Source organism: Lissotriton helveticus, chromosome 3_1 (assembly GCF_964261635.1).
Source record: "Lissotriton helveticus chromosome 3_1, aLisHel1.1, whole genome shotgun sequence".
NCBI classification, from domain to species: domain Eukaryota; kingdom Metazoa; phylum Chordata; class Amphibia; order Caudata; family Salamandridae; genus Lissotriton; species Lissotriton helveticus.
This window is the reverse complement of record NC_136061.1, coordinates 823880971-823906728: the sequence shown is the minus strand read 5'-3', so window position 1 is coordinate 823906728 and position 25758 is coordinate 823880971. Positions and strand designations below refer to the sequence as shown.

Genomic DNA, 25758 nt, shown 5'->3' with positions numbered 1-25758 from the left:
CTAGTTGTCGGGGAAAGTGCATGTTTCAAATGAGCAGTTGATGGTCGGTTGTATTTTGGGTGCGATGGCAGAGGCCGCTCTGTGGAATATGTGGGGCGGGCAGGGGTCGGTGGGGACTTCTGTGTGTATACTTCTCATGGTCTTGGCGGTGTCTTCTGTGGTGACAGGGGTCCAGGCAGTGATGGTGGGCTGGGTTGTGTTGCCAGTTATAGAAGTAGAGTTGATGCCTAGGTTCTGCTCGTCGAAGTTGTTGTAGAGAGTTCTGATCTTGAGATGGAAGTAGGAGCCCAGTTTGTTGCAGGGGTCCTGGGAAGGAGGAATGCCGGATGATTCGCTGGGAAGTTTGGTGAATTCTTGTATGATGCTGAAGAGTTCCTTAGAATTGCGGGAGTTGGGGAGGATTCTGTTCTGAATGAAATTCTTCTCAGTGGTTCTGATGTGTTCGTGGTGTTCTGTCATGGTGGTCTTGTAGGCGGGACGTGCTACGGGGGTTTTGCTGTTCCTCCAGGTTTTCTTGAGTGTTCGGCACATGCGCTTTGATTCGTGGAGGTTGGTAATGAACCAGGTGGCTTTCGTGCTGTGTTGTCTGCCGGTGTACTGGAGGGAGGCGAGTGTGTCTGCGCAGTCGGTGATCCATTTTTGGAGTGCTTTGGCTGCAGAGTTGGCGTCGGTTGTGGTGGGAGGAGGCGCGGGTTAAGGGCGGAGATGAGGTGCTCTTCAGTGATCTTGCTCTAGTTCCTGCGCAGAGGCAAGGTGTAGGTTTGTGTACAATGAGTTTCCAGAAGGATAAGTTGACACAGTGGTGGTCCATCCAGAAGGGTTGCGTGGTGTGGCTGAAGTAGATGTTGTGTCCTCCAGTGGAGGTTTGGTCGAGGGTGTGGCCTGCCTTGTGGGTAGGGGTGGTGAAAAGCTGTCTCAGTCCAATGTTGGCGAGGTTGTTCAGGAGGGCGGTCGGGTTGGGGTCGCTGGAGCTGTCAAGGTGGAAATTCAGGTCTCCAAGGAGTATGTATCTGTATTCGCGAGATCGTGGGGCGCGATGAGGTCTGCGATGGTAGTGGTGAACATGGCATGCGGTCTGGGAGGTCTGTAGGCAAAGGTACAACGTAGGGTCATTCTGGGGTTGATATGGACTTGGAAATGGAGGTGTTCCATAGGGTACGAGGAGTCGTTCGTGCTGGATGTGGTGAGCCAGAGGGAGTTTTTTGTGCAATGGCGAGTTCACCTCCAGGGTGGCAGGGGCAGTCCTTCCTCATTACAAAACAAAAGCCATTTACACTCTTCCTTTACTGGGGAAGATGTTTAGAGATGTTCAGACACAACGGGCTGATTGAGGTTCTACTGTCTGAGTTCAGCCGTGTCTATGTATCATTGGTCCCTAATTCAAGGAAGAATTCTCTACAATGTGGAAACTATCATCATATCTCCCTGATTTCCAGGATAGAATTATACCTGATTTGGGGTTCACAGGTCTTAAGATGACTGTTTAAGATGCACTTCTGGCCAGCTTATAGCATGATCTTTCTCTCATCCATCAGATAGCATATTGCTTTAAGCAGGAATACACTTTGTGGGGTCTGGTTAGTCCTAATATTTCCTGGCGCTGTTTAATGATCTTTAGATATCACCTATCTCCATCTGTTATGTTATGCTAAACTTGTTCTTATCTGTAATGCTGAACAATGTCCTCTTCTCAATGTGCTGAAACCAATAAAAAGATTTAAAGCAGAGCAATGTGCTACCTTTATTAATATTGCACACAGCTGTACCATTGTGGATAAAGTAGAGGGCTCTATTTTTGTTTGCGAAGCACACAGCACTACCATTGTGTGTGCATCATACACCACTCTCATTGGGTATTCAGTGCATAGCAGTACTGTTTTTTATGCTGCAATAAACACTATCATTGTGTGTGCAGCACAACACAGTAAGGGCCGGATTAGGACTATGGCTTTCCATTGGATAGCCGTAGTCACGGTTGCAGTCCATGGACTGCCAGACTGGCGTTCCACCCACTGTATTATGACTTTGGTGGTGCTACCACTGGGGATCTGCAATCTTGCTGTGGTGGCACAGAGGTCCAATAAATGAATATGCTGGCGGTGCTGCTGCGGCACTGCTGAGTATATTGCGAGTTTCCTCACTGCCCTCCTTTTCATGGCAGTGAGCCTGCCATGAAAATAGTGGGGGTGGGAAACTAAGGGGGCCTAGCTGGGGCCCCTGTCGCCTCTGTACTTGGGGTGCTTGCAGGGGGGCAAATTGTGTGCCCCCCCTGATCCTGCACAGGAAGAAATGCCCAACATGGTGCATTTCGAATATATGATGATACAACGAATTCCGTTGCAACGCATGCCTTTACCACGCATGCGTTACAACGGAATTCGTTTACCACGGATAAACTTTTCCTCGAACAATTGCGTGGTGACGTCATACGTCGTTAAGAGAAAACGGCATTTTTTTCCGATTTCTCTCAAACGACGCTGACGCCGACGTGACTTATGGTGAGTTGTTTTATTTGGGGGGGAGACCCCCCCAAGCCCCCCTTTTTTTATTTTTACCTTTACCACATATGCCTTTACTACAAACATCGTAGTAAAGGTATGCGTGGTAAAGGCATTAGTGGTAACCACGCATGCGTTGTACTGCATGCGTGGTTAAAGATTTCGGGGAAACGGCTTCGTTGTAAAGGCCGTTTCCCGTGCATTTCTTCCTGTGCTGTAATGTGCTGCAGCACTCCCACTGCAGTGCCAAGGCTCGCCTTTGAGCCTTAGAAAAGCACCGCTGGGGAACCGCTGCAGCAGACACCATCTGCCAGGATTCAACTTGTAATCTGGCAGGCGGTCATGACTATGAGTTTGATGGTCTTCCTGCAGGGCGCTCGCGTGGCGGCCCGCAGGAAGACCGTCAAACTCGCAATCACAGGCCCTTAGTATTTGTATGGTGCACACAGCTCTACCTTTGTACATGCAGAATACACGACTATTAATGCGGATTTCTTAATAACTTCAGTGTTTGTGTAAGCAGTTCACAGAACTACCACTGTGTATGAAGCACAGCACTGCAATTGTATGCGTTTCTCACCATAAAGGCTGTATATGCCGCACTCACCGCTTCCGTATTTTATGCAGAACACAGCCTTATCATGGCGCATGCAACACATTATACTACTATTGTGCATGGAGCAAACACCTCTGCCGTTACATAAGCAAAACACAGCTCTACCAATTTACCATTGTGTTACCAGCACAAGCACAATTGTGTACGTAGAGCACAGCGGAGTTTCCACTGTGCACAAACTTGTTAGCTACGAGCACTGCTGTCACTGCAGCAGCAGCAGCATAAGACGGTGAGGGCCTTCTATCTGAGCCCTCTGGCCAGTAGAGTACAGGATGAGGACAGGGGTTCCAGGGTGACCCCAATGTGTTTCTATGCAGAGCGACCCATCAATTTCCACAGAGGTGCTGAAGAGTGTCCTGCACTAGATATGAACTGCATTACCGGCGCGTGAAGCATTTAACACACTTTATTGCTCTTTGTGAAGAAGTTGTCCCTCCTCACGTGCCCAAGTCTCCCCTCGCTGCGCATGGCCGGATTGGCCGCCGGGCCGTTTCTTCGGCTTGACATGCTTTATGGTTTCAATCTAGGTTGGTCCATCTCCTGGAGAGCACGTGAGGTTATGGCTGACCCCTGATCTCCTGGGGCGCAGCCATCTTGTGACTTTAGCAGCTCAACCATGACATTAATTAATGGGAAAGGTCCTTACCGTTGCCAGCCGAGGAGAAGTACGGGCTGCTGATCACAGGTGCGCTGGGGGCCGCGTTAAACCTGCAGGAAAGCGTGCAACAGTCAGAGCTGGGCGCAGATGTTAGCATTGCTTTCACAAGCTCCTTACATTTATGCGGCTATAACATAGGTATGTTTTCATATTTAGAATTTCGACTACCTAAGTTAGACCTGCCGTTATTCGAAAGCATGACTTGCACCTTGCATACAGATCCCTGGAGGAGAGGCGTAATCATATTAATTTTACATTAATTCTTGTAAAAACAAATACCCTTGTGAGCAGTTTTGAGTAGAGAATTTGTGTTCCTGTATTTTCCGTATGTTTTGCTGTGCTATGTTATGAAGTTGTCATTTCTGTAGCACAGGGTCTGTACCACTGTGGGCTGCCTGGGGGTTCCTCAGCATGTGATTCCGGTAGTTGTTTTTATCCTGTGATGGTAAGTTCCAGGTATTGTCTTGTGGTCCATCTCTGGGTGGTGGTCATGTTTGGCTAGAGTGAGTGGGTGATTATAGTGCCTACGGGCATGTATCAGTTACTTACTCATATCATTGTGAGGTGCCATACCCCTTGCACTGTGAGTCTAGGACTTATACTGCAGTCTGTGTGGATTTCAAAATGTGGCGTGTCTTGGTGGCACGTGATGCCGGGGGCACTGTGCTAGTCCACTAGCGGACACATTGACATTGTGTTGGATGTATGTGGGAATTTATGTCTAACGTGTGCTCTGTGGATGTGTTTTCAAGGTGGCAAGTATATAGAATCCCCCCCGTTTAGATTTACCTGATTAGTCAAAGAAATGCAGAGGGACAAGTTACTACTATGAGTACTTGCACTCAAAGAGCATAACCCGAGTATGTCTGGAGAATTCATCCGGATGGAGCCGTGGTCTGAAACCCGGGCGACCTTTTCATGCAGGAAGGCAGCCTACTGCTCTAAATGTATGACACAATGAGCATAATTGTTTCTGAAACGGTGATCACAATTGGTGATTTGAGCAGAGTGTGTGCAAACATTTAAAGGTGCACATTTTGTCAACTGCCCATGAACTTGAGACATTGTAGCATGGAGAGATGGCCCGAAGGTGGTGGCGTGGGTTCTCGTTGTCTAGTTGATGTCACTTGAACCAACTCACCTAAAAGTCAAACTAGGCACCCATCTTTTATTCTTTACGGGTTTTATAATGGTTATTAGTGGTCTGAAAGGAATGCTGCAATTGGATCAAAATGATCAAAGGATTGCTGCTAACTTCTGTTTGTCTGCATTGTTTGTTCAGTGAGTGCATTAAGTAGGCAGGTCCAGTGGTCCATTGTTCTGCCTTCTCTGGGTGACATGATAATAGGGTCTGGTGTGTTACCTTATTGTCCAAGAGATACCAGGCATTCATCACTTTAAATTGCCGTATAACCCTTATTTTCATCATGTGCCCTTGCTCTCGGCATTGATCTATACTTGTGAGACTGGCATTGAAATATCATTATTCATTATTAAGGTCCCATGAAAGGCACAATAAGAGTCAAATACGTTTTAAGGCCTACATACCGCGAGAAATAAGGGAACTGAGGCACAGCAAAACGAAAATAGATTCACCCACGATCAGTCATTTGGCAACTTGGCGAAATGAGTATTGGAACACAGTTGTCTGATTTCCACTTTAATGAACCAAGGATATGATAAAGGTATTATCTTTTGATGTTTCTTGTAATATGCTCTGCTCCATACGGTGTCTGCTGCAGGGATGCAACTTTTAGTGTCTAAATATTTAATAAAATAAAATGACGAACAACTGCATTTTTATATGTGTAGTGAGTAAATTCACAATAGTACCATCAGGAGATGCATGAGGGACGAGGATTGGGCAGTGGTAGCATTAAGCAGTGAGAGTTTGAGTACTGCTTTCTCCACCCTATGAAGTTTGTGCCAATCCAGGGCTGGCTTTAGCACTAGTCATGCCTGGTGCAACCATCTTTGTTGGCGGCCCCCCAATGACCCCCTTCTCTATGGATTCCCTCACTCCCACCCTCCACCAGTGCTCCTCATCTCTCCAGAGCTCCTCTCTTCCATGCATTTCATTTGCTTTATAGCGCTACTCATGCCAATGTAGGGTGTAAGAGAATATTACATCACACAGCATTAGACAATGCATCATACATGTGTCGACCAGTCCATAGGCAACTTTACATAAGACAATGTGAATTACAAGGTGTAGAAATCACATCATACACACTAATAGGCAGTATATGTTAAGAGCGTTTGGTCTGGAGACGCACAAACTCAGATTTTTAAGCATACTACAGTGGTTGGTGTTGGCTTTACAAATTAGAATGTGTTTGTACCCAAACAAACCCTTTTTAGTAACACTAGGACAGTTAAAGACTGGGGGGGAAAACTCAACTGAGTTAACCTATACCATGCAGTTTGCATGCAGCTCTTTGATAACAGGTCATAGGTTAATGACAAAAATAGTAACACACTGAGCTTTCCACATAAAATAGAGTTTTGTGATCTACATGCTACACGTTCTTTGTATTGGGCAGTTTAAGCCTCTGTACTACTTTAAAATGAGTGAAAATTGCCAATTGACAAAACCCACCTCTCCAGCAGGAACATCAATCAACAGTTTTATTCAGACATTTGTATCCTTGCCCTGAAAACTAGTGTGCATACAAGGAACTATGCAGCAGGTGCTGTTAAACCCAGACGTTATTTCTAAACACAGTGCGCCTCAGACTTTTTATAGTGGGTTAAAGGGTGAAATATAAAGCCCTTTCATTTTATGTTATGTTATGTTATTTATTTTCTTCTATAGCGCACGGCCACTCCAAAGAGCATCCCGGCGCTTTGGCGAAGAGAACTATACGCAGAGTAACAACACAACAACTAAAAGCTGAAAGAGAAAAAAGAAAAGAAACCATCTTTGCAGTGAAATCAGAAGCGCTAAGATGCTCCATGGAGTGTATGTGCGCTATACAAAAACCAAAAAACATCAAACATCAAAGAACACCTATGCGGAGAAGAGCCAAGTCTTTAATTCCTTCCTAAAGGCAAGAAGGTTACTTGCCCTTCGTAAAGCCAGAGGTAGCTCGTTCCAGCCCCGCGACGCCAGATATCGAAAAGCCCGGCCTTCAGTTCTGGAACGCTTAATGGCAGGCACAGCCACTTTGGCCAAAGAAGCAGATCGTAAAGCCCTGCTAGGCAGATAGAAAGAGAAGCGTTTCCCAATATACTTAGGACCGATACCATGAAGGGCTTTAAAAACCAAAGTTAGGCTTTTAAATAGGATTCTCTTAGAGATGGGTAACCAATGCAAAGCTTTGAGTAACTCAGCGGCATTGGCCCGTCTCGGGAGCCCAAAAATGGCTCGCGCCGCAGAATTCTAGAATTTTAGAAAATGTATTGAAAACCAAACTTTATATGTTGACAGTTGCTCATGAAAAAGAACACATTAAAAAAATGCATAGAACCTCTATAGTCTGGAGCAGTAACAAAGCACTGCAATGCATAATGGCACCATCGTTACTGACCAGAACATGTCAGCGGGGCAGCATCAGGTTGACCACAATAAGAGTTCGAAAAGATTCCATTGTTATTTAGAACATTCTCATGCTATATCTTTTTATGTTTGTAGCTCAGTTTATGTTTTGCAGGACACATTTTTTGCTACTTTCCTTATCAAAAAATCAAGATCTCCGTGCCATGAGCTACAATGCACTTGTAGCATATTTATTATTATTTCACGAGTGCACTGTGTTACGTGAAAGGGGGAGAGCAGAAATGATCCACATTTACAAAGATATCAAGCATTTCTGCTCTTTCCCTGCACAAAAGCAATCCTTAGAGGCATATTCATCTTTTTATGTGTGCTACCAGCACAGACATGGAAAGAAGCAGTAATGAGCAGAAATAAAGATATTTCTCCTCGTTAGGTGTCTACCAGATAGGCACACCATTTTGGTGCAAACCCAGACTTATAAGTAAATTGGGGTTTGTGACAAAATACATGGGTGAATGCACTGGAATGCCCATTCTCCTCCCATATACTGCCAACCTGATGCAAAGTAATGCAAGGTAGTGCATATGTGTGCATTACTTTGCATTTACTAAATCACTCAAAGCCATGCAAAGTGACTTTACCTAGCTTGGTAAATGCCCAAAATAATTTTGCATTTGGGCTGCACCACAAACGTGATACAAACACAATGCAAAATTATAGCAAACATGGGCCTTAATCTTTGCTTCTACCTTTTCTGTCCATCTTGCCCTTCGCTGTTGGCTTGCCATCTGGACCTTGATAAATGATTTCCTTTATGGAGTAGTATTGCACAGTGCACAGTCCTATTAGTATTGTTTCTAAGGAATGGTTATAGAACCACAGGCCAGATGCACTAACATTGGGAATTGGGATTTTCAAATTGAGATTTACACTGAATCCCAATTTGAAAATCCCAATTCCTAAAGTATGGAATTTAAAAATTTCAAACCGTGATTTCTAGTGATTCACAACTTGACCTACCTCATGATAATAATGAGGTAAGTTGCAGTTTGAGGCCCATTTGGGATGATGACCACCCCAGTGCTGGTGGCCTGCTGCTGGGGTCAGCAAACCACCATGTCTGTGATTGATTTTAAATAAAGCAGTCTATTTTTCTTAGAAACGCATACCGTTTCCCTTAAAGGAAATCAAAATGTATATCAAACGAAAAAAATGTAACATGCAAGTTTCATTTTTTCTAAGCAGGCAGTAGTACGTGGGACCACGGCCTTCTCTTAACATTCTCAAAGGGAAAGGGGTCCCATGAGCACCCTCTTCCATTTGCAGATGGTTACCACTACCTTTCAGTAGTCAGAAAAAAACAATTATGTTTTGGAGCCATAATTTGGTTGCAAAACATTCATTCATATCGATAGAATTTGGTATTTGGAAGGGACACCCTAAACCCGCTACTTTTAAATATCAAATCACAAACCCAAATTGGTCTTCTGTAGAATCACAGTTTGGAATTTTTACAGTAAAAAAACTTTTTGCAGTTGAAAACTGCCCAATTCTGTAAATTGGGCAGTTTGCGACCTCAAAAAAGCTTTGTACATGGGGCCCCAAGGGATTAAGGGGGATATTCACAAGGACTTATCTCCGATTTCTCCCCACCTTAACGCATCAAAAGTGGAGATACATTTAACACCCCATTCACAAGCTGGTGCAAACTGCTGACATCACAAGTATTCCCACGAAATTGCCCCAACATTTATCTCCACAGTGGACACCACCAACTACCCCTAATGAGATGCAGAGTAGGCGTTCCCGTGCAAAGACACAAAAAAAACCCTCCACTTTCACAACTAACTGCCAGATCCACGATGTGAGTCAAAACCACGCCGTAAGCCGCAGTAGCAGCAGGTATTTAACACCTGCCTCCTGCAGGTGTAAAGCCGGATGACTACCTGCAGGAGGCAACTGAGCCCTGCACATAGCCACACCTGAAGAACAAACAATGACATTGAGCTACTCATCATGCAGCCGGAGCCCCAACAGGGCCACATCACCCACCGCTACTATGAACGCCACCACCCCACGGACCCAGACCACCACAGAGACAGCGCAGAGTAAGACAGCAGATCTACAAAAAATGCACCAGTCTCACAGTCCTAACGCCCGAGGAAGTCATTGCCCACTACAGGCTCAAAAGGACAACCATCATCCGCATCATGACCCACATCGCCCACAGGTTGATGGTCCCAACACAGTGGAGAACCAACATCCCCCCACAGACAAAGCTGCTGGCTGTGCTGCACCTGTTTGTCTCTGATACCTTCAACCAAGATAGGAGATCGGAGATATTCACAAGGACTTATCTCCGATTTATCCCCACCTTAACGCATCAAAAGTGGAGATAAATTTAACACCCCATTCACAAGCTGGTGCAAACTGCTGACATCACAAGTATTCCCACGAAATTGCCCCAACATTTATCTCCACAGTGGACACCACCAACTACCCCTAATGAGATGCAGAGTAGGCGTTCCCGTGCAAAGACACAAAAAAAAAACCTCCACTTTCACAACTAACTGCCAGATCCACGATGCGAGTCAAAACCACGCAGTAAGCCGCAGTAGCAGCAGGTATTTAACACCTGCCTCCTGCAGGTGTAAAGCCGGATGACTACCTGCAGGAGGCAACTGAGCCCTGCACATAGCCACACCTGAAGAACAAACAATGACATTGAGCTACTCATCATGCAGCCGGAGCCCCAACAGGGCCACATCACCCACCGCTACTATGAACGCCACCACCCCACGGACCCAGACCACCACAGAGACAGCGCAGAGTAAGACAGCAGATCTACAAAAAATGCACCAGTCTCACAGTCCTAACGCCCGAGGAAGTCATTGCCCACTACAGGCTCAAAAGGACAACCATCATCCGCATCATGACCCACATCGCCCACAGGTTGATGGTCCCAACACAGTGGAGAACCAACATCCCCCCACAGACAAAGCTGCTGGCTGTGCTGCACCTGTTTGTCTCTGATACCTTCAACCACACAACTGCCAACGTTGGAGGAGTCTCACAGCCAGCCCTATCAAAGTTCATAACACCTGTCCTAGATGCCATCCTCAGTTTCATACCCCAGTACCTTCACTTCGCCTACCCTGCGCAGGAACAGCAGGAAACCAAGCAAGGCTTCTACGCAATAGCTGGATTCCCGGCTGTGTTGGGGGCTATAGACTACACACGTCCCACTTGTGCCCCCTGCAGATACTGCACACCACTACCGCAACATAAAGCACACGCATTCCATCAATGTGCAGGCAATAGTGGACCACCGGGGACTCTTCACCAATGTCGTCGCAAACTACCCCGGCAGTGTGCACGATTCCTACATCTTCCGACAGTCCATCATCAACCTGGACTGTTCCCATGAGGCACAGGGTCAGACTGATTTGCATATGGCCATGTCTAAACTGGGGTGGCTGAGTGAGCTAAAGAATAGTGATGGATTAAACCCATATCAGTTGACTGGGGGTGAGTGTTTGATTTACTCAAACACTCCGTCCATCATCCCCTTTTGTATCGCTTTGTTCGCCCTAAGTTGGCAGGGTTTGCTCAGACGTGAGCCCCTTGCTCACTTGGCCACTGGATTCAAGTTTGCCTGGCTGATGAGGATTATGAATCCGAAACCGGTCCCAGAATGTTTGTTTCCGGTCCAGGGAAGACGTGGCTTGGCAGTTCGGGCTGGACTGTTCCCATGAGGCACAGGGTCAGACTGATTTGCATATGGGCTTGTCTGAACTGGGGTGGCTGAGTGAGCTAAACAATGGTGATGGATTAAACCCAGATCAGTTGACTGGGGGTGAGTGTTTGATTTGCTCAAACGCTCCGTCCATCATCCCCTTTTGTATAGCTTAGTCCATCATCAACCAGCGCTTCCAGGATGACACATATGGAACTGGATTGCTCGTTGGTAAGTGGCAATTCAACAGACCACACACCTCAAAGCCACCATCGCACAACGCACAACTGTGGGAAAGCACATATGACGAAACTGCATCCACCATGTCAAACAAGATGCCCACCTACCAGACACGACAACACTACTCCATGGTGATCCTGGGCTACCCCTGCACACAATACAGCTATATCATGGCACCACAGCCACACAACAGCTGAACTTGTGTAGATGAGGAACTCAGCCATGTGTGAAGGATGCAAGTGACCCATGAATGGGACTGTACACAACGACAAGTGAGGTGTGGATGTGCAGGACAGACATGGGTATACAAACCACAGATATGTCCATGCAGACCACAACTGAGGTGACTGGAGAGTAGTGAACAGTTGATGCAACCATGTCACCCCAGGCCGTGGCTCAGATAGCGGAAATGCGCTCGCTACGTCCCCACCTGTGTGCATGAGCATAGTGGGTTGGCCCTGAGTACACCAGGGCTGTGCAGGGGTGTGGAAAAAACCCAGTGGTGCAGAGCGTGGTTCACTCCCAGAAAGGCCAACATCACTGACAGGGCGGAGCCTCGCAGTCCGCCACAAGGCCGACACCATGAGCAGCTGGACCTGTGACCCTGTGCGCCTGCTGCACCCCAGGACGCTGATACCCAGACCAGGCCTGCCCGCCCCACCGCCCCAAAGCCGCACTGCTCACCTGCCAACACTGTTGTGTGTCAAAGAGGGCCCACCACATGCCGGTGCAAGCCCCAGGCCTGCGACCTCTGCAGCCTCCGCAGACCATCGCTGGCCCCCACGACACTGCCCACGTTACTCCTTTCTAATTGACATACTCCACCTGCGTCCTCTTTGTCCCAGCAGGTCCCACATGTGGAACTGTGTCCGGAGTTCTGAATGGCCTTGACCTCAAGTCCATGGCAGCGAAAACAGCACCAGGCTCACTTCGATCAGTAAGGCATAATTCCATATGGCAGGCCAGCAACACGTGGTGCCACTAACTCTGTTCAACGCAAGCCTGCGACATATGGCGCCACTAGCCCTGTTCATTGCAAACCGGCGACACGTGGTGCGACTAACCCTGTTCAATGCAAGCCTGCGACACGTGGTGCCACTAACCCTGTTCAATGCAAGCTGGTGACACGTGGTGCCACTAACCCTATTCAACGCAAGCCTGCGACATGTGGTGCCACTAAACCTGAGCGCGGTGAGTGCCCGTGAGCCACCGGTGGAACATCATTGGTGTCTGAGCCTGTGGCCTGGATGTTATCATCAGCAACGGTCAGGTACGGACTTGGTGTCTCACATGAGTCTGTGGCATGCATATCTGCCATGTTGCCGGACACAGCTGGCATGTGCCCTCTGCAGCATGCCCTGGGGGCAGACCTCCAATTCTCTCCGAGATACTCCACGGAAGGCACCTATAACACATAAAAGTGTGTGGAGATTTCAATTCCTTCATTGTAGAACTCATTGATGCCATAGAATGACATCACTGAGAGATTCTGTGACGACGGTCAGTTGAAGAAGCTGGACGTCGCTGTACACATGTGAAGATGTACTCTCATGAATAAAGGCTTTTATTCATTAACCACTGCCTCTGTGGTTACTACATTTTATGGCGACGAGAGTTGGATGAAGCCTTGAATAGTGATAGGTAGTACATCGAGCTGAAGGATGGCATACGTGATGACCGGAAAAATTTGATGACTTTGAATGAAGAATTAAAGAAATATTTAAAGATCAAAGATCAGTTGAGTATTCAAATTAATAAAGTTTTGAGATGCAACCGTATAGTTACACCTAGGATGTTGAGAGGGAAAGTAGTCAAACTTGTACACAAAGGACACTTAGGGAGAAGCAGGTGTAAAAGAAGATTGAGACAGAATTTTTGGTGGCCTGAAATGGATAGGGAGGTAGAAGAGATTGTAAAAGACTGCCAAGCATGTAGTAATAGCGACAAACGTAGAGTGATCCGCCAACCTCCACTGCGGTGTCTAGGTGTTCCTGATCGATCCTGGGAGAAGTTAGCGATGGATTTTTTGGGTCCAATTGATAGATTAGGTGTAAGGAGTAGATTTTTAATTGTTTTAGTTGACTACCACAGTAAATGGTTTGTAGTGAAATCTGTAGAACATATTACGTCAGAAGTTGTAATTCAATTTCTAAGGAATGCATTTTTGGAAGAAGGAATACCTAAATGCTTAGTTACGGACAATGGAGTTCAACTTGTTTCCATTGTGATGGTAAGGTTTCTTACAGGATTGGGCATTAAGCATGAAAGGGTTGGCCTATTCAGACCAAAAGCAAATGGATTGGTTGTGCGAGTTAAACGCATCATAATGGACAATATTCAATTGTCTTTGAGTAATGGTTTAAGGTGAAAAGAGGAATTAGACAAAATGATATGGGCTCACTCTGTCACAGGTGTGTCACCTTTTGGCTTTAAAAGGAAGAGAACCGGCAAACAAGGAATCTTCTGTGTGGCTGCAAAAGATGGTCAGGTCTGGGTAGATCGAGAGCGAATTGCAGAAAGAGTTAACAAGTCTCAAGAAAGGAATAAGAATGATTATGACAGAAAAAAGGGGTGAAGGATGTTAAAATTACTATTGGTGACTGGGTGATTACTAAAAAAATGGGATTTGTAAGAAAAGGAGAAAGTACATTTTCCAGACCACAAAGAGTAATAAAAGTAATGAGCTCAGTGGTAACTCTTGATGATGAAAAAAAGTGGAGCGGGGGTAACTTATGCAAAAATGATGTTCCAAATTCCATTGAGTGATTATTTTGTTGATATTTATTAAAACATGAGTGTTCTATTTCCTGTTATGAATTCTGACATGTATATTTATTGATGTTTTATTGTACTTCCTTGTACAGGGGGAGATTTCATTTCCTTCATTGTAGAAGTCAGTGATGCCATAGAATGATTCTGTGAAGAAAGTCAGTTGAAGAAGCTGGAGGCCGCAGTACACATGTGAAGATGTACTCTCATGAATAAAGGCTATTATTCAATAACCACTGCCTCTGTGGTTACTACAAAGACCCTGCTCTGCCCTCATGACCCTACCCCAGTTTCCTACAGGTCAGCGTCTCATGGCGATAGGCCTGTGTCGGCTGCTGTGCATCCGGGGCCACTAACCCTGTACGACTCCAGTCATCCCCCCTTGTTGTTATGAGATTGCATTTTTGAGTGCCTAATGACTGTTGGAGTTGTTGCTAGTACCAGCTACTCCCTGAGGGCTGACTTACACTCACCCCACACACAGCTAGCACAGGCATCACTGGATTAGTGGACCTGCCATTACATCCTGCTGAACCAAGTATTGACTCTTTTCTCCCTGCACTGTCACAGGTGATCAAGGATATGCACTCTGCCCTTGGATGACACCCTTCCGAGACCCGAACACACCCACCTAGAAGCAGTACAATGCGGCCCACATACGCACCAGGGGCATAGTTGAATGCACATTTGGCGTGTTGAAGTCACGTTTCAGGTGCCTGCACGGCACAAGTTGAAAGATCCTGTACTGCTCGGACATCGTGTGCAAGATCATCGTTGCATTTTGTGTGTTGCACAACATCTGTGTACGCTCCAGTGCCCCATGGATCCCAGTTCCAGAAGTACAGGACGATGATGGGGACGATGGGCCGGTGGCCCACATCCCACTGCAGCTGCGGCAGGAATGGCCCGTAGGAACACCGTCATTGACAATTACTTTTCATGAGCACGTGACATTGTGGCCCTCCCTGGCAATCTTGGGACAGTACAAAATGTCCAGAAAACACAACAAGTGTGAATTAAACATATTTGCAGATAATAGGTTGTTCTTGTACATTGTCATGTCACAGTTTCCTGCTGTGCCAGATGTGATTTGCCATGTTGTGCACATTTGCGGCACCAGTTGTGTCCTGTGTTCTGTTGTGGAGGTGTTGCTGTTTGTACTGGATGTTGTCTATGTCGAGGTGCACTTATACTTATGTGCATATACTGCACAGTGTGTGATTCGCTCCTGAGGCTCTGATTTGTCTGCCACTGGTCCCTTTCATGCGGTGTGCCTATCGTTCTGGGCTTCAATGGTGCTGAGATGTTGCAGACTTGGATAACTTGTGTTCTTTGTCGAGTTGTGACTCTTGGGCATGGTTTGTCCACAGATGTGTCGTTGACGGCAGGGGTTGTTTGTGCAGGTGGTTGTGTCCGTGTGTGACCTGCTTCTTTCCGGTTGTGGTCCACACTCAGTCACCTCAGTGCCATGCCGTGTACATTGTCATGGCGATTGGACTGCAGCCATGCTACTCGTCATGTGGTGTCCCTTGCATTGTCAATGTGGCTGACGTGTATGCATGTTTGCTGTGTTTCGCACATGTGCATGTGTTGGCTGTGTGCTTGTTGATGTGATCTGTGGGTGCCCCTTTAGGCACATGGTGTACGCGGGACTTCTTGGTGTTTGTGTGTATGCTGAAGAGTTCCAGTGGGATCAGGGACAGGATCCTAAGTATTTGTGAGTGTGCAGTGTGCTCTGCTTAATTGTGCATGTGTGCCATTGTGCCCATCTCCCCCGTCCAACCACTCCCAGGTCGGTGCGCACCCTGTTGATGTGGTGTTGGGTCATGTTGGACAGTGTCCGTATCTCTGATTCCTGTCACCGTCTCCCGACTGGTGACTGTGGCCACCATCTTCTCCATGTCATTCAGCTCCTGGTGTTCTGCTGGCCCCTCTCCTCCGAGGTGCATTGCTGCTTTCCTGTTGGCAGCGAGTTTCTGCTTGGTTTTGCCATTCACATCAGTCCAGGGCCTCTTGTGCTCTTCCATTGTCCTTCTTTTCCATGCGACAGCATTCACATGGTCCGAGGTGGTGTGAATCTTTGTGTCTTATTTATTTATTTTGAAAGTTTTATAGAGTGCGAACAAGATCCTTACGGAAATCAGAGCGCTTTACACACAGAATGGGATAAAAGGCAAATGAGTAATAATTAAACAAAGCATTTTGTGCAAAGATGAGCAAATGGTTACAAAAAAGAAACAAGGTAAGGTAGCAACGGTGCATAGGTGGTCAATATACATAGTCATAGGAGGAAGAGTGCTGAGATCCGAGATTACAATAGTCAAAGTTCCGGAAAATTTAGCTAAGAGGAGAGCTTTTACTTCTTTTTTGAAGGATGCCGTGGATGAGATAAGTCTGATTTCTGGAGGGAGGGCATTCCATATCCTGGGCGCCATCCCTGAGAAGGAGCGTTTATATGGGTTTTTCTTGTGAAATCTCTGAGGTTTCAAAAGAAGATTGTCTGCACTTCTTGTCGCTCTTGAGCCACCCGAGATTGTCAGTTTCTGAGGGAGGTAGCTGGGGGAGTTGTGATGTATAGTCTTGTGGGTCATGCAGGCGATTTTCAGGTGTATTCTAGCTTCGTAGGGCAACCAGTTCAAAGCTTTTAGATCAGGAGAAATGTGTGAACGTTTTTTCGAGCCTGTGATTAGTCTGGCTGCAGCATTAATAGAGGCTTTTAATGGTGCGGTTGTCGATATGGGGAGACCACAGAGGGCAACACTTCCATAATCCACTCGAGGGATGACCAGGGCTTGGACTGCAGTTCTGAAGTCATTGGGAGGAAGGAAAGGTTTCAACTTCCGCAATGTGTTGATTTGGAAATTAGCTCCCTTCGTTGCATTGCTGATGTGATGATGCATATTGAGATTGCAGTCGAGGGTTATGCCTAAAGATTTCGCTGAGTCCACAATAGTAGGTTGAATGTTGAGTGCAGTGAGATGATTAAGCCAGGCCTGAGTGATGGGGACTTTGGTGGGAGGAGCTATTAGGAGGAATTCCGTTTTTAGCACGTTTACTTTGAGGTGATTCTTTGCCAGCCAAGTCTGAGTGTTCCTAAGCGTTGTGTTGAGTATTTTGATGTCATCAAGGGTGTGTATTTTGAGGTAGAGCTGGGTATCGTCTGCGTATATGTGAAATTTAACATTAGATGCTTGGAGTAGTGCGGTAAGTGGTTCCATGACTAAATTGAACAGAGTAAGTTAGAGGGAGGATCCTTGAGGGACACCAAGTGTTACAGGAACTGGTGTGGACATAGTATTGTTAATCTTGAATTTTTGAGTCCGGTTATGCAGAAAGGAGGTAAACCACTTGAGTACTGTCCCTGAAATACCCATTCTGAGATTCAGCAAATCGAGTAAGTTCTCGTGTTTGACCGTATCAAAGGCTGATGAGAGATCGAGTAGTTTGAGGAGGCAAGAACCATTCTGATCAAGAATTTGAAGCGCGTCATCAATTATGTGAGTCATAGCTGATTCCGTACTCTGGCCTGCTCGGAAACCTGATTGGTGTGAGTTGAGGAGGTGAAAGTGCTCAATGTGTTTTGTCAGTTGAAGGTGTACACATTTTTCTAGGAGTTTGGCCAAGGTAGGGATATTGGTGATAGGGCGATAGTTGTTAAACTCAGAGGGGTCCGCTGTGGGTTTCTTTAGTATGGGCGAAACCTGTCCCACTTTGATGGAGTCCGGGATGCATCCTTGTTGAAGTGAGCTGTTAATGATTTTGGTCCAGAGGGGGAGAAGTAATGGAGGTGACGTACAGTTAGTGGTGGTGTTATGGCTCATCCGTGGCGATAATCGGGTTTCCTGGTGACTGTACACCATCTTCCTCTTCTTATTAGACTTCTACGGGCCCTGTATTCCTGGGTATTCCTCTGTGGGGATTGTAGGGTACATGTTGTCCTCTGCAGTTGGTCAAGGTGCATCCGTTGTACTCCGCAGTTGATGTCTTTTTTTAGTGGCATTTTCCATATGCTGTGCTTGTGCTTTTTACCGCATTACGCATAGGGATTGCTGGCCTCTCGCTGGTTGTCACTGTTTTCTTATCGCGTTTGGGCACATCGCGTCTTTTTATGCATTGGGGTTTGTGTTTTTATTTCCGTCACGGTGGTTGTATTGCAGACATTGGCCGCGTTTTCGGCGGACTATCTCATGGTACTGCCGTGGTTTGAATTCCACGTTGACACAGGGTTATTTTCCTGTGTTAGGCTGCGATGTGTAAAGGCGCAATAGCATATTTTGGTGATGATTAGCACACGTTCTTGTGAATGTACCCCTTAGAGCCTTGCCCTAGTTGCCAACTCCAGAAACTCTCAGACTGCACCTGGATAATTGCCTTATCTCCTTGTTTCTCTGCATTTAGAGCGCTTGTAAGCAAAGACAGAGGCGACCTTTACTTGAAGAATAATCTGATAAGACAGTTCAAAGATGTGGAAAAGAGTCACATCAGTGCTAAAGTAGAAATATCATGATTGCCTGAGTGAGAGCCTGACTCTCTCTGGAAAACCCTCGCATAAGTGTTGCATAGATCCGCACATCAACAATTTACATATCTCGATTTCATCACTGAATATTTTGTAGGTTGCAATATTCTGCATATATCTAACAAAAATGCATTGATGATGAAGCTCACAAGCTTTCAACACCATACCGATGCGATGTACAAATCCACTGCTAATTTAAAATCAGATTTTCATCAAGATGCGACGGCAGTCAAAGCCAGTTAATCAAGAAACCTGGGTATGCCTAATTTGAAACTAATTTTCCTGTGCATATAAAATTGTAGAAGGTACCCAGAGAGTTGAAACATGTGCAACCTCTTGGAAAATCGACGTGTTCAGATAAACCGGATATGACTGTATCAAAGTATTCCACATTTGTGCAACTGATACTGTCATCACATATCCTAGGTACTCTGAGAGCAGAGCAAGCAAAGAAACCTATTGTGCTACAAAATATTTTAGACAAGGAGAGACGGTGGAGCTGATTTTGTTACTAGATCTAAATTGAAAGAAAAGGCCTTTTTCAGAAGAATAAAAACTCATTCGCATTTAAAGAATACAATGGGGCTGTCAACTCTAATGTAAAAAGCATTTCATGTCACTTCAGTTTTGTATCCCATGCCTCAAAGGTCCCATTTAATTTCTTGATTATACTTTCATGCAACATGATTCAGGGGGAAATTATTTCTTTCATTCGTTTCCTGTCACAGTTTGCTCTACTTTTCGAACAATCTTTGTATTGGGATGTATTTTTAATTAAAGATGAACCAATTTAAACCGAAATATGCATTCATAGTAGCTAGTGCTAAAACGCCTCTCAGTAGCTATCTTGTACTAATCAAGCATTGTAGAACGAATATTTGTGCATTTTCTGAAAATATGATTTTATTAATGAGGGTTATCTTGCTTGAATATTAAAATCTGAAGTAATTCTATGAGGATACGAACAAAAAGGTGTCTTCTGTATTAGCAATCAGGAATGAGCAATAGATGAGAAGCTAATCTGAAGGCTAATTTTGCAATTAGAAGCAATCAATAATCCAAGATTTTATTAACTCTCTGTTTACAGTCGTTTACAGCTCCTTAAACACCCAGCACAAAGAGGTTTTAGTGGGCTTTCGACTCTGGAAGGAAAATGACTTTTAAACACTTAAGGCCTATGGAGTAATGTAGTCTTCTATAAGAGTACAGCTAATAAAACCTTTATTGTGAACCGTCAAGCCCTAGTTTGAGTGCCGTAATAAGGTCTAGGCCCAGCTAGTTGTTTGAGCTCTGACCATCACCTGTTTCTATTGGACCCTAAATCTTGCAGATCATCTATGATAATTTACCACTGCAAAAATAAAGAGTGGGCTCCGCGAAAACGCAGGAGTGTTTCCGAAACAACATGCAGACTCCCTTTTTTTAGTTCGGGAGCAATTAAACATTTCCACAGCAACGTTTCAAACGTTCTCGTTACATTTCAGGTTAAAACCACTGTTCCAAAGGGATGAGGGTGGCACCCTGCATTTGAGAAGGCCACAAGGTATTGAAACATTTCAGCCAGTGGCGTTTCTAGAAGGGGCGGGGTGGGGGGCAGTCCACCCCTGGAGGCACTGTTTTTGAGGGTGGCAGAGGTGAGCAAGTTGTGCCTGTCGATACCACCATCCCCCACCCCCAGAGAGCAAGGCGTCCGTCGGCCGCCAGACCCCAACCCTCGGAGCAAGTCGGCCATCACCCCCTCCCCCTGCTCTTACCTGCACCGGACGGCAAACTTGGGGGCGGATTTACAAGCCACTATGCGCCACTTTTGTGTCATTTATAACATGGGGAAATTGACGTAAGGGTGGCACAAGGGGCTTGTAAATAAGCCCCTTAGTGTCCGCCCCAGGTGGCTATGCCACTGAGTTCAGCCAGATCGCAGAATCTACTTTTCCTCCTTTCACAGAGATGAGAACATAACTTGCATCAATATATAATGTGTAATGAAGCTGGACCTTTGAAAATTGCACTCGCAAAGAAAATAGATCTGGGTGTGCAAAATTTACATAATTTTCTTTCACATAATTAGGTGAAATTACCTAAAAATTATGCCAAATTATACGTGATTACATGTAACGCATCTTCAGCACCTTACACCAAAAGAAATAGGCTTTTTGGCATACAAAAAATAGTGAAGAATGAGGGATCCATTCCAGGGCTTTGTTGCGTATCCCAGCATCATGGAGTCTTGTGCATAGGATGCGGTGATAGACGGTATCGAAGATAGCTGAGAGGTCCCGTAGGATGAGGGCTTTGGTTTTGCCTCGGTCGAGGAAGGCGCAGACATCATCTGTGGTGGCAACGAGGCCAGTCTCAGTGCTGTGGTTGGTTCAGAAGCAAGATTGGGAGATGTCCGGGATGGGGTTGGTTTCGATGAACTCAGAAAGTTGGGCATGAATGGCCTTCTCAGTGACCTTGGCTGGGAAGGGGAGAGGGGAGATGGGTCTGAAGTTCTTGAGGTCCATTGGGTCGGCAGATGGTTTCTTCAGCAAGGGGTTTCCAGTCTTCCAGGAAGGTGGCGGAGTAAATGTAGCCGTTGATGGTGCAGCAGAGATTGGGGGCAGTGGTGGTGGCTGCTCTGTTGAAAATGTGGTGAAGCAGGAGTCCAAGGGTGCTCCAGAGTGGATGCTCTTCATGATCTTGAGGGTGTCATTCGCAGTGAGTGGAGTCCAGTTGAACAAGATCTGTTGGGGTCCGGCATCATAGGGTTCAGTGGCTGCGGGTGGGGTGAAAGGGTCTTGGGTAGCGATGTGGTCGAAGCTGTCACATATCTTCTTGATCTTGTGGGGGAAGTAGGTGTTGAGGTTGTTATTGAGGTCTTGGGAGGGGGATGTCTGTTGTCTCTGTGCTGGATCTGGCAAATTCCTTGACCATGGCAAACAGTTCTTTACTATTGAGTGCATTGGCATCGATCCTTTCCTGCAGGGCTGCTTTCTTTGTTGTTCTGATGAGGTGGTGGTGTGTGGTGACAGCGGTCTTAAAGACTGAGTGGTCTTCCGGCGTCTTGCTGCTCCCCCATCTCTTCTTGAGCCGTAAATAGGTGCATCTGGACTCATGAAGGGTAGGTGAGAACCAGCTGGCTTTCTTGCCGTGTTGATTGCTTGGGGCTTTTTTCAAGGGAGCCAGGGTATTGGCACAGACAGAGATCCATCAGTGGAGGTTGCGTACTGAGGCGTTGGTGTCTGTGGATGTCGGAGGAGGGGTTTTACTGAGGGAGGTGGTGAACTGTTATTCAGTGACCTTGTTCCAACTTCTGTGGGAGTAGCGGTGAGCATGGTGGTGTATGGTGGGTTACGTGAAGGAGAAGTGGTCAGTCCACTGCAGTTCGGCAGTGTGGCTGAAGTTGATATTGTCGCTGGCGGAGAAGATGGAGTCGAGCATGTGTTCTGGTGAGTGGGTTAGGGAGGTGACCAGTTGTCTGAAAGTGATGATGGTGAGGTTCTCCTGCAGGGACTAGGTGTTTTTGTCATTTGAGTTGTCCAGGTTAAGTTGAGGTCGCTAAGAAGGATGTGGTCTGCGGAGGTGGGGTGTGGGGTGTGATAAAGTAGATGATGGAATCGTTGAAGAGTGGATGAGGTGTGGGGGAGTTGTAGACAAGGGTGCCACAGAGGGCGGTGTTCGGGTTGGTCTGGACGTGGAAATGGAGATGCTCCATGTTGGTTGAGAGGTGGTCTGCGTGGGTGGTGAGGTGGAGCATGCTTTTGTGTACAATGGCAATGACTCCCCTGGGTTTGTTGACGCGGACCATGTGGATAATCTTGTAGCCATCTAAGATGGCGGTGGCGATGTCCGGGGCACCCTAGGACACTATACTGTACATTATTCCACTGTATCACACTCCACTCAACGCTACGCCACTGTACACCACTCTACTGTATGTCAATACACTGTATGCCGCTCCATTCTATGCTATTCCATTGAAAGACACTCCATTCTGTGTCAATACACTATATGCCATTCCACTCTACACCAGTCTACTGTTCGTAACTTCTGTATGCGCCACTCCACTCCACTGCACTAAACATGACTGACTTCACTATGTATCTTGTCACTCCACTGTACACCACTCCACTGTACGCTACTCTAGTATATGGTATTCCACTGTATGCCACTAGAATCTAAGGGGATGATGGACGGAGTGTTGAACATTGCAAGCACCCTCCCCCAGTGAACTGATCTGAGTTTAATCCATCATCATTCTTCAGCTCACTCCGCCACTCCAGTTCAGACATGGCCATATGCAAATCAGTCTGACCCTGCGCCTCATGAGAACAGTCCAGCCCGAACTGCCAAGCCATGTCTTCCCTGGACCGGAAACAAGCATCCTGTGACCGGTTTTGGGCTCACAGCCCTCATCAGCCAGGCTATCTTGAATCCAGTGGCAAAGTGAGCAAGGGACCCACATCTGGGCATACCCTGCCAACTTAGGGCAAACATAGCAAAACCAAACGGGATGATAGACGGAGTGTTGAACATGGCAAGCACTCACCCACAGTTACTTTAGCTAGGTTTAATCTATCATCGCCAACTGAATCTACAACAATTCACTCTACAATAATCAATTTTACACTACCCCATTGAAAGCCACTTCACTGAACTCTGCACCACTGTATGGTATTCTAGTTATGACTCAGCACTCTATGCCACTCCCCCTCACACCACTTCACTGTCTGCCACTCCACTGTACACTACTCCACTGTACACCACTCCATTGTGCCCTACTCTATGCTATTACACTGCATGCCACTCCACTCTATGACACTCCACTTCCACTCTATGTTATTATGCTATTAGCAAATACACAATAAGCCACTCCACTGTATGATATTTCAGTCTAGATCACTCCACTCCACGCCATTCCAGTTTACCCCTCGCCAAGGCACGACACTCCATTATACACTATTTTGCTGCATGCCACTGTGTACGGAGGTGTACGACTTATTGTACTGTGATTGTGCTGAACAAATTATAAATTTAAGTTATAACTCTAGCTTCCGTATTTCTATTGCTTGTGTTGTTCGAGTTGGGTTTCTTTGGAAAGAACAAATAAAGGTTTCCTAAGTATAACTTATCCCTAACCTTTGCGTTTTTTAATGGAATTTCAAGTTTTTTTTTTTAATATGTTTCAGATCATAGTGTCTAGCATTATTTATTGAGGTGTCAGTAATTGTAGTGTCACAGAGTTTTGTCATATAGTGGACTATTGTAGACTGGAATGCAGTGCAATTGAAGAGTGGAGTGGGGCTCAGTGGAATACAGTGTAGTATAGTGTTGTAGAGTAGAGTTATATACAGTACAGTATTGTGTAGTACAGCCGAGTGGCATAGAGTGGATGGTTGGGCAGTGGCGTAGCCTTCTACTGTGCAGTACAGTGGGGTAGAGTTAAGTGGGGTGCTGTAACGTACTGTGGACTAAAATATGATACAGTGTATTATCGTGTGGCAGAGCAGAGTGGCGTGGAGTTGATTATAGTGCAGCCCCATAGCGTATAGTAGAATAAAGTGTTTTAAATGTTAGGGTTGGATAATATATTCCTCTCTACTGGCAGAATCAGCAGAATTTTGGTCACTCCACGTAATGCTTGTAACTCAAAGTTCTGACCAAATTCCACCAACGGCAGTGTGGCAGATTTTTTTCCTCTCTGTGGCTCGAAATCTGTAAGTTGGCAAGTGAGATCTGGCATCCCGCAGTGAGATTTTTCCAACCCAGGGCAGTTGCGGGCAGTCGCAACTGTTCATGGTCAGAAAGCTGCAGCTCAAGTAGAAAATCTACTCGAGTAGCAGCAAAATCAGCTTGAGATGCTGCACCCTTTGGTGTTTGCTGCTTGGTGCCGTTTGTGCTCAGGTTTCAGTGTGGGAAGAGCTCCCGGTGCTAAATCACAGCACACATGTGCCTTATTCTGCCCATTCACGCAATTTCGGCAGAAACTCATAGATATTTTTTGTAGCTCTGTTGAATTCCACAGAGTAAAACCCCACAAGTTCCGCCCAGGCCTAATAACTTGGAGTGCTGTCTCATAGAGTAGAAAAGAGTGCTTTGTCATAGAGTATTGGAAAGCACTATGTAGTGGAATAAAGTGTTATATAATGGAGTGTACGGCATTGACTGGACTCTAGAGTTAGACAGTGGAGTGCACATGGATGAATTGAATAAGAGTTTGCACTGTGCCATAAAGTGTAGTACAGTTTTATAGAGTGGAGTTATAAAAAGTGGAGGAATGGGGCACACAGTGGAACAGCATACAGTGCATTGGCATGTACTGTAGTGGGGTGTAGAGGAGTACCGTACAAGGCAGCGATTTGTGCTGCATTGAGTTTCTTTAGCTGTACTAAGCAAAGAAGGGAGACGCATGGTGGCCTTGCGTTATTTAGTTAATGTTACATAAGTATTGTATAGTTCACAGCTTTCCAAACTTTTCATGTTGGTGACACACCTTTTTGCGAAAAAAAATTCAGGGACACGGTAATGCGACTGAGCGCAGCGAGCAAACCCAAACCACCTAAGGGGAGTGGTTCACATAGTTAAATTGATGCACCGGCGGCTCAAGGGACATTTAAATAGGTCCCTAACTGTGTAACACACAACCCCACACACACACAACCTCACACACAAAACCCCACACACACACAACCCCCCACACACACAACCCCCCACACACCCCCACCACACACACACACACCCCCACACACACCCACACACACAACCCCACACACACACAACCCCACACACACAACCCCACACACACACAACCACACACACACAACCACACACGACCAACAACACAGACACACAACCCCACACACACACACAAACCTACACACACAACCCCACCCACACACAACCCCACCCACACACAACTCCACATTCGAAAGTATTTTTTCTTTATATAGCGCAAACTCGACTCGAAGGTGTCAGAGCGCTTTACACGAGCACCAGTTGCGTTACATTCATTTTAGGCACCAGGAGATTAGGTGATTTGCCCAAAATCACAGAAAGAAAAGTTTAAAAAAAACAATTTTTAAAGACACTGATGACGGAATTAAACTTTTGAATTTTGCTTAGATCTCACACATTTTACAAACATTGATTGATAAAAGTGAATAGCATACTCCGACGCCCAGCTACAACAAGGCACTGGACAATGTGCACAGATCATGAATCTGTTTTCTTTCCTGATGTTCTAA

General features: G+C 46.0%; 1 protein-coding gene across 1 annotated transcript in view; it reads right to left on the bottom strand.

The window, feature by feature from the left end:
- C3_1H1orf94 (chromosome 3_1 C1orf94 homolog) overlaps positions 1-25758 on the bottom strand; it is a 623539-nt gene that overhangs the window by 23472 nt on the left and 574309 nt on the right. The window contains exon 7 of the mRNA XM_078683767.1: positions 3761-3822. Coding sequence (XP_078539893.1) covers positions 3761-3822 — 62 coding nt within the window. The remainder of the gene's footprint in view (positions 1-3760; positions 3823-25758) is intronic.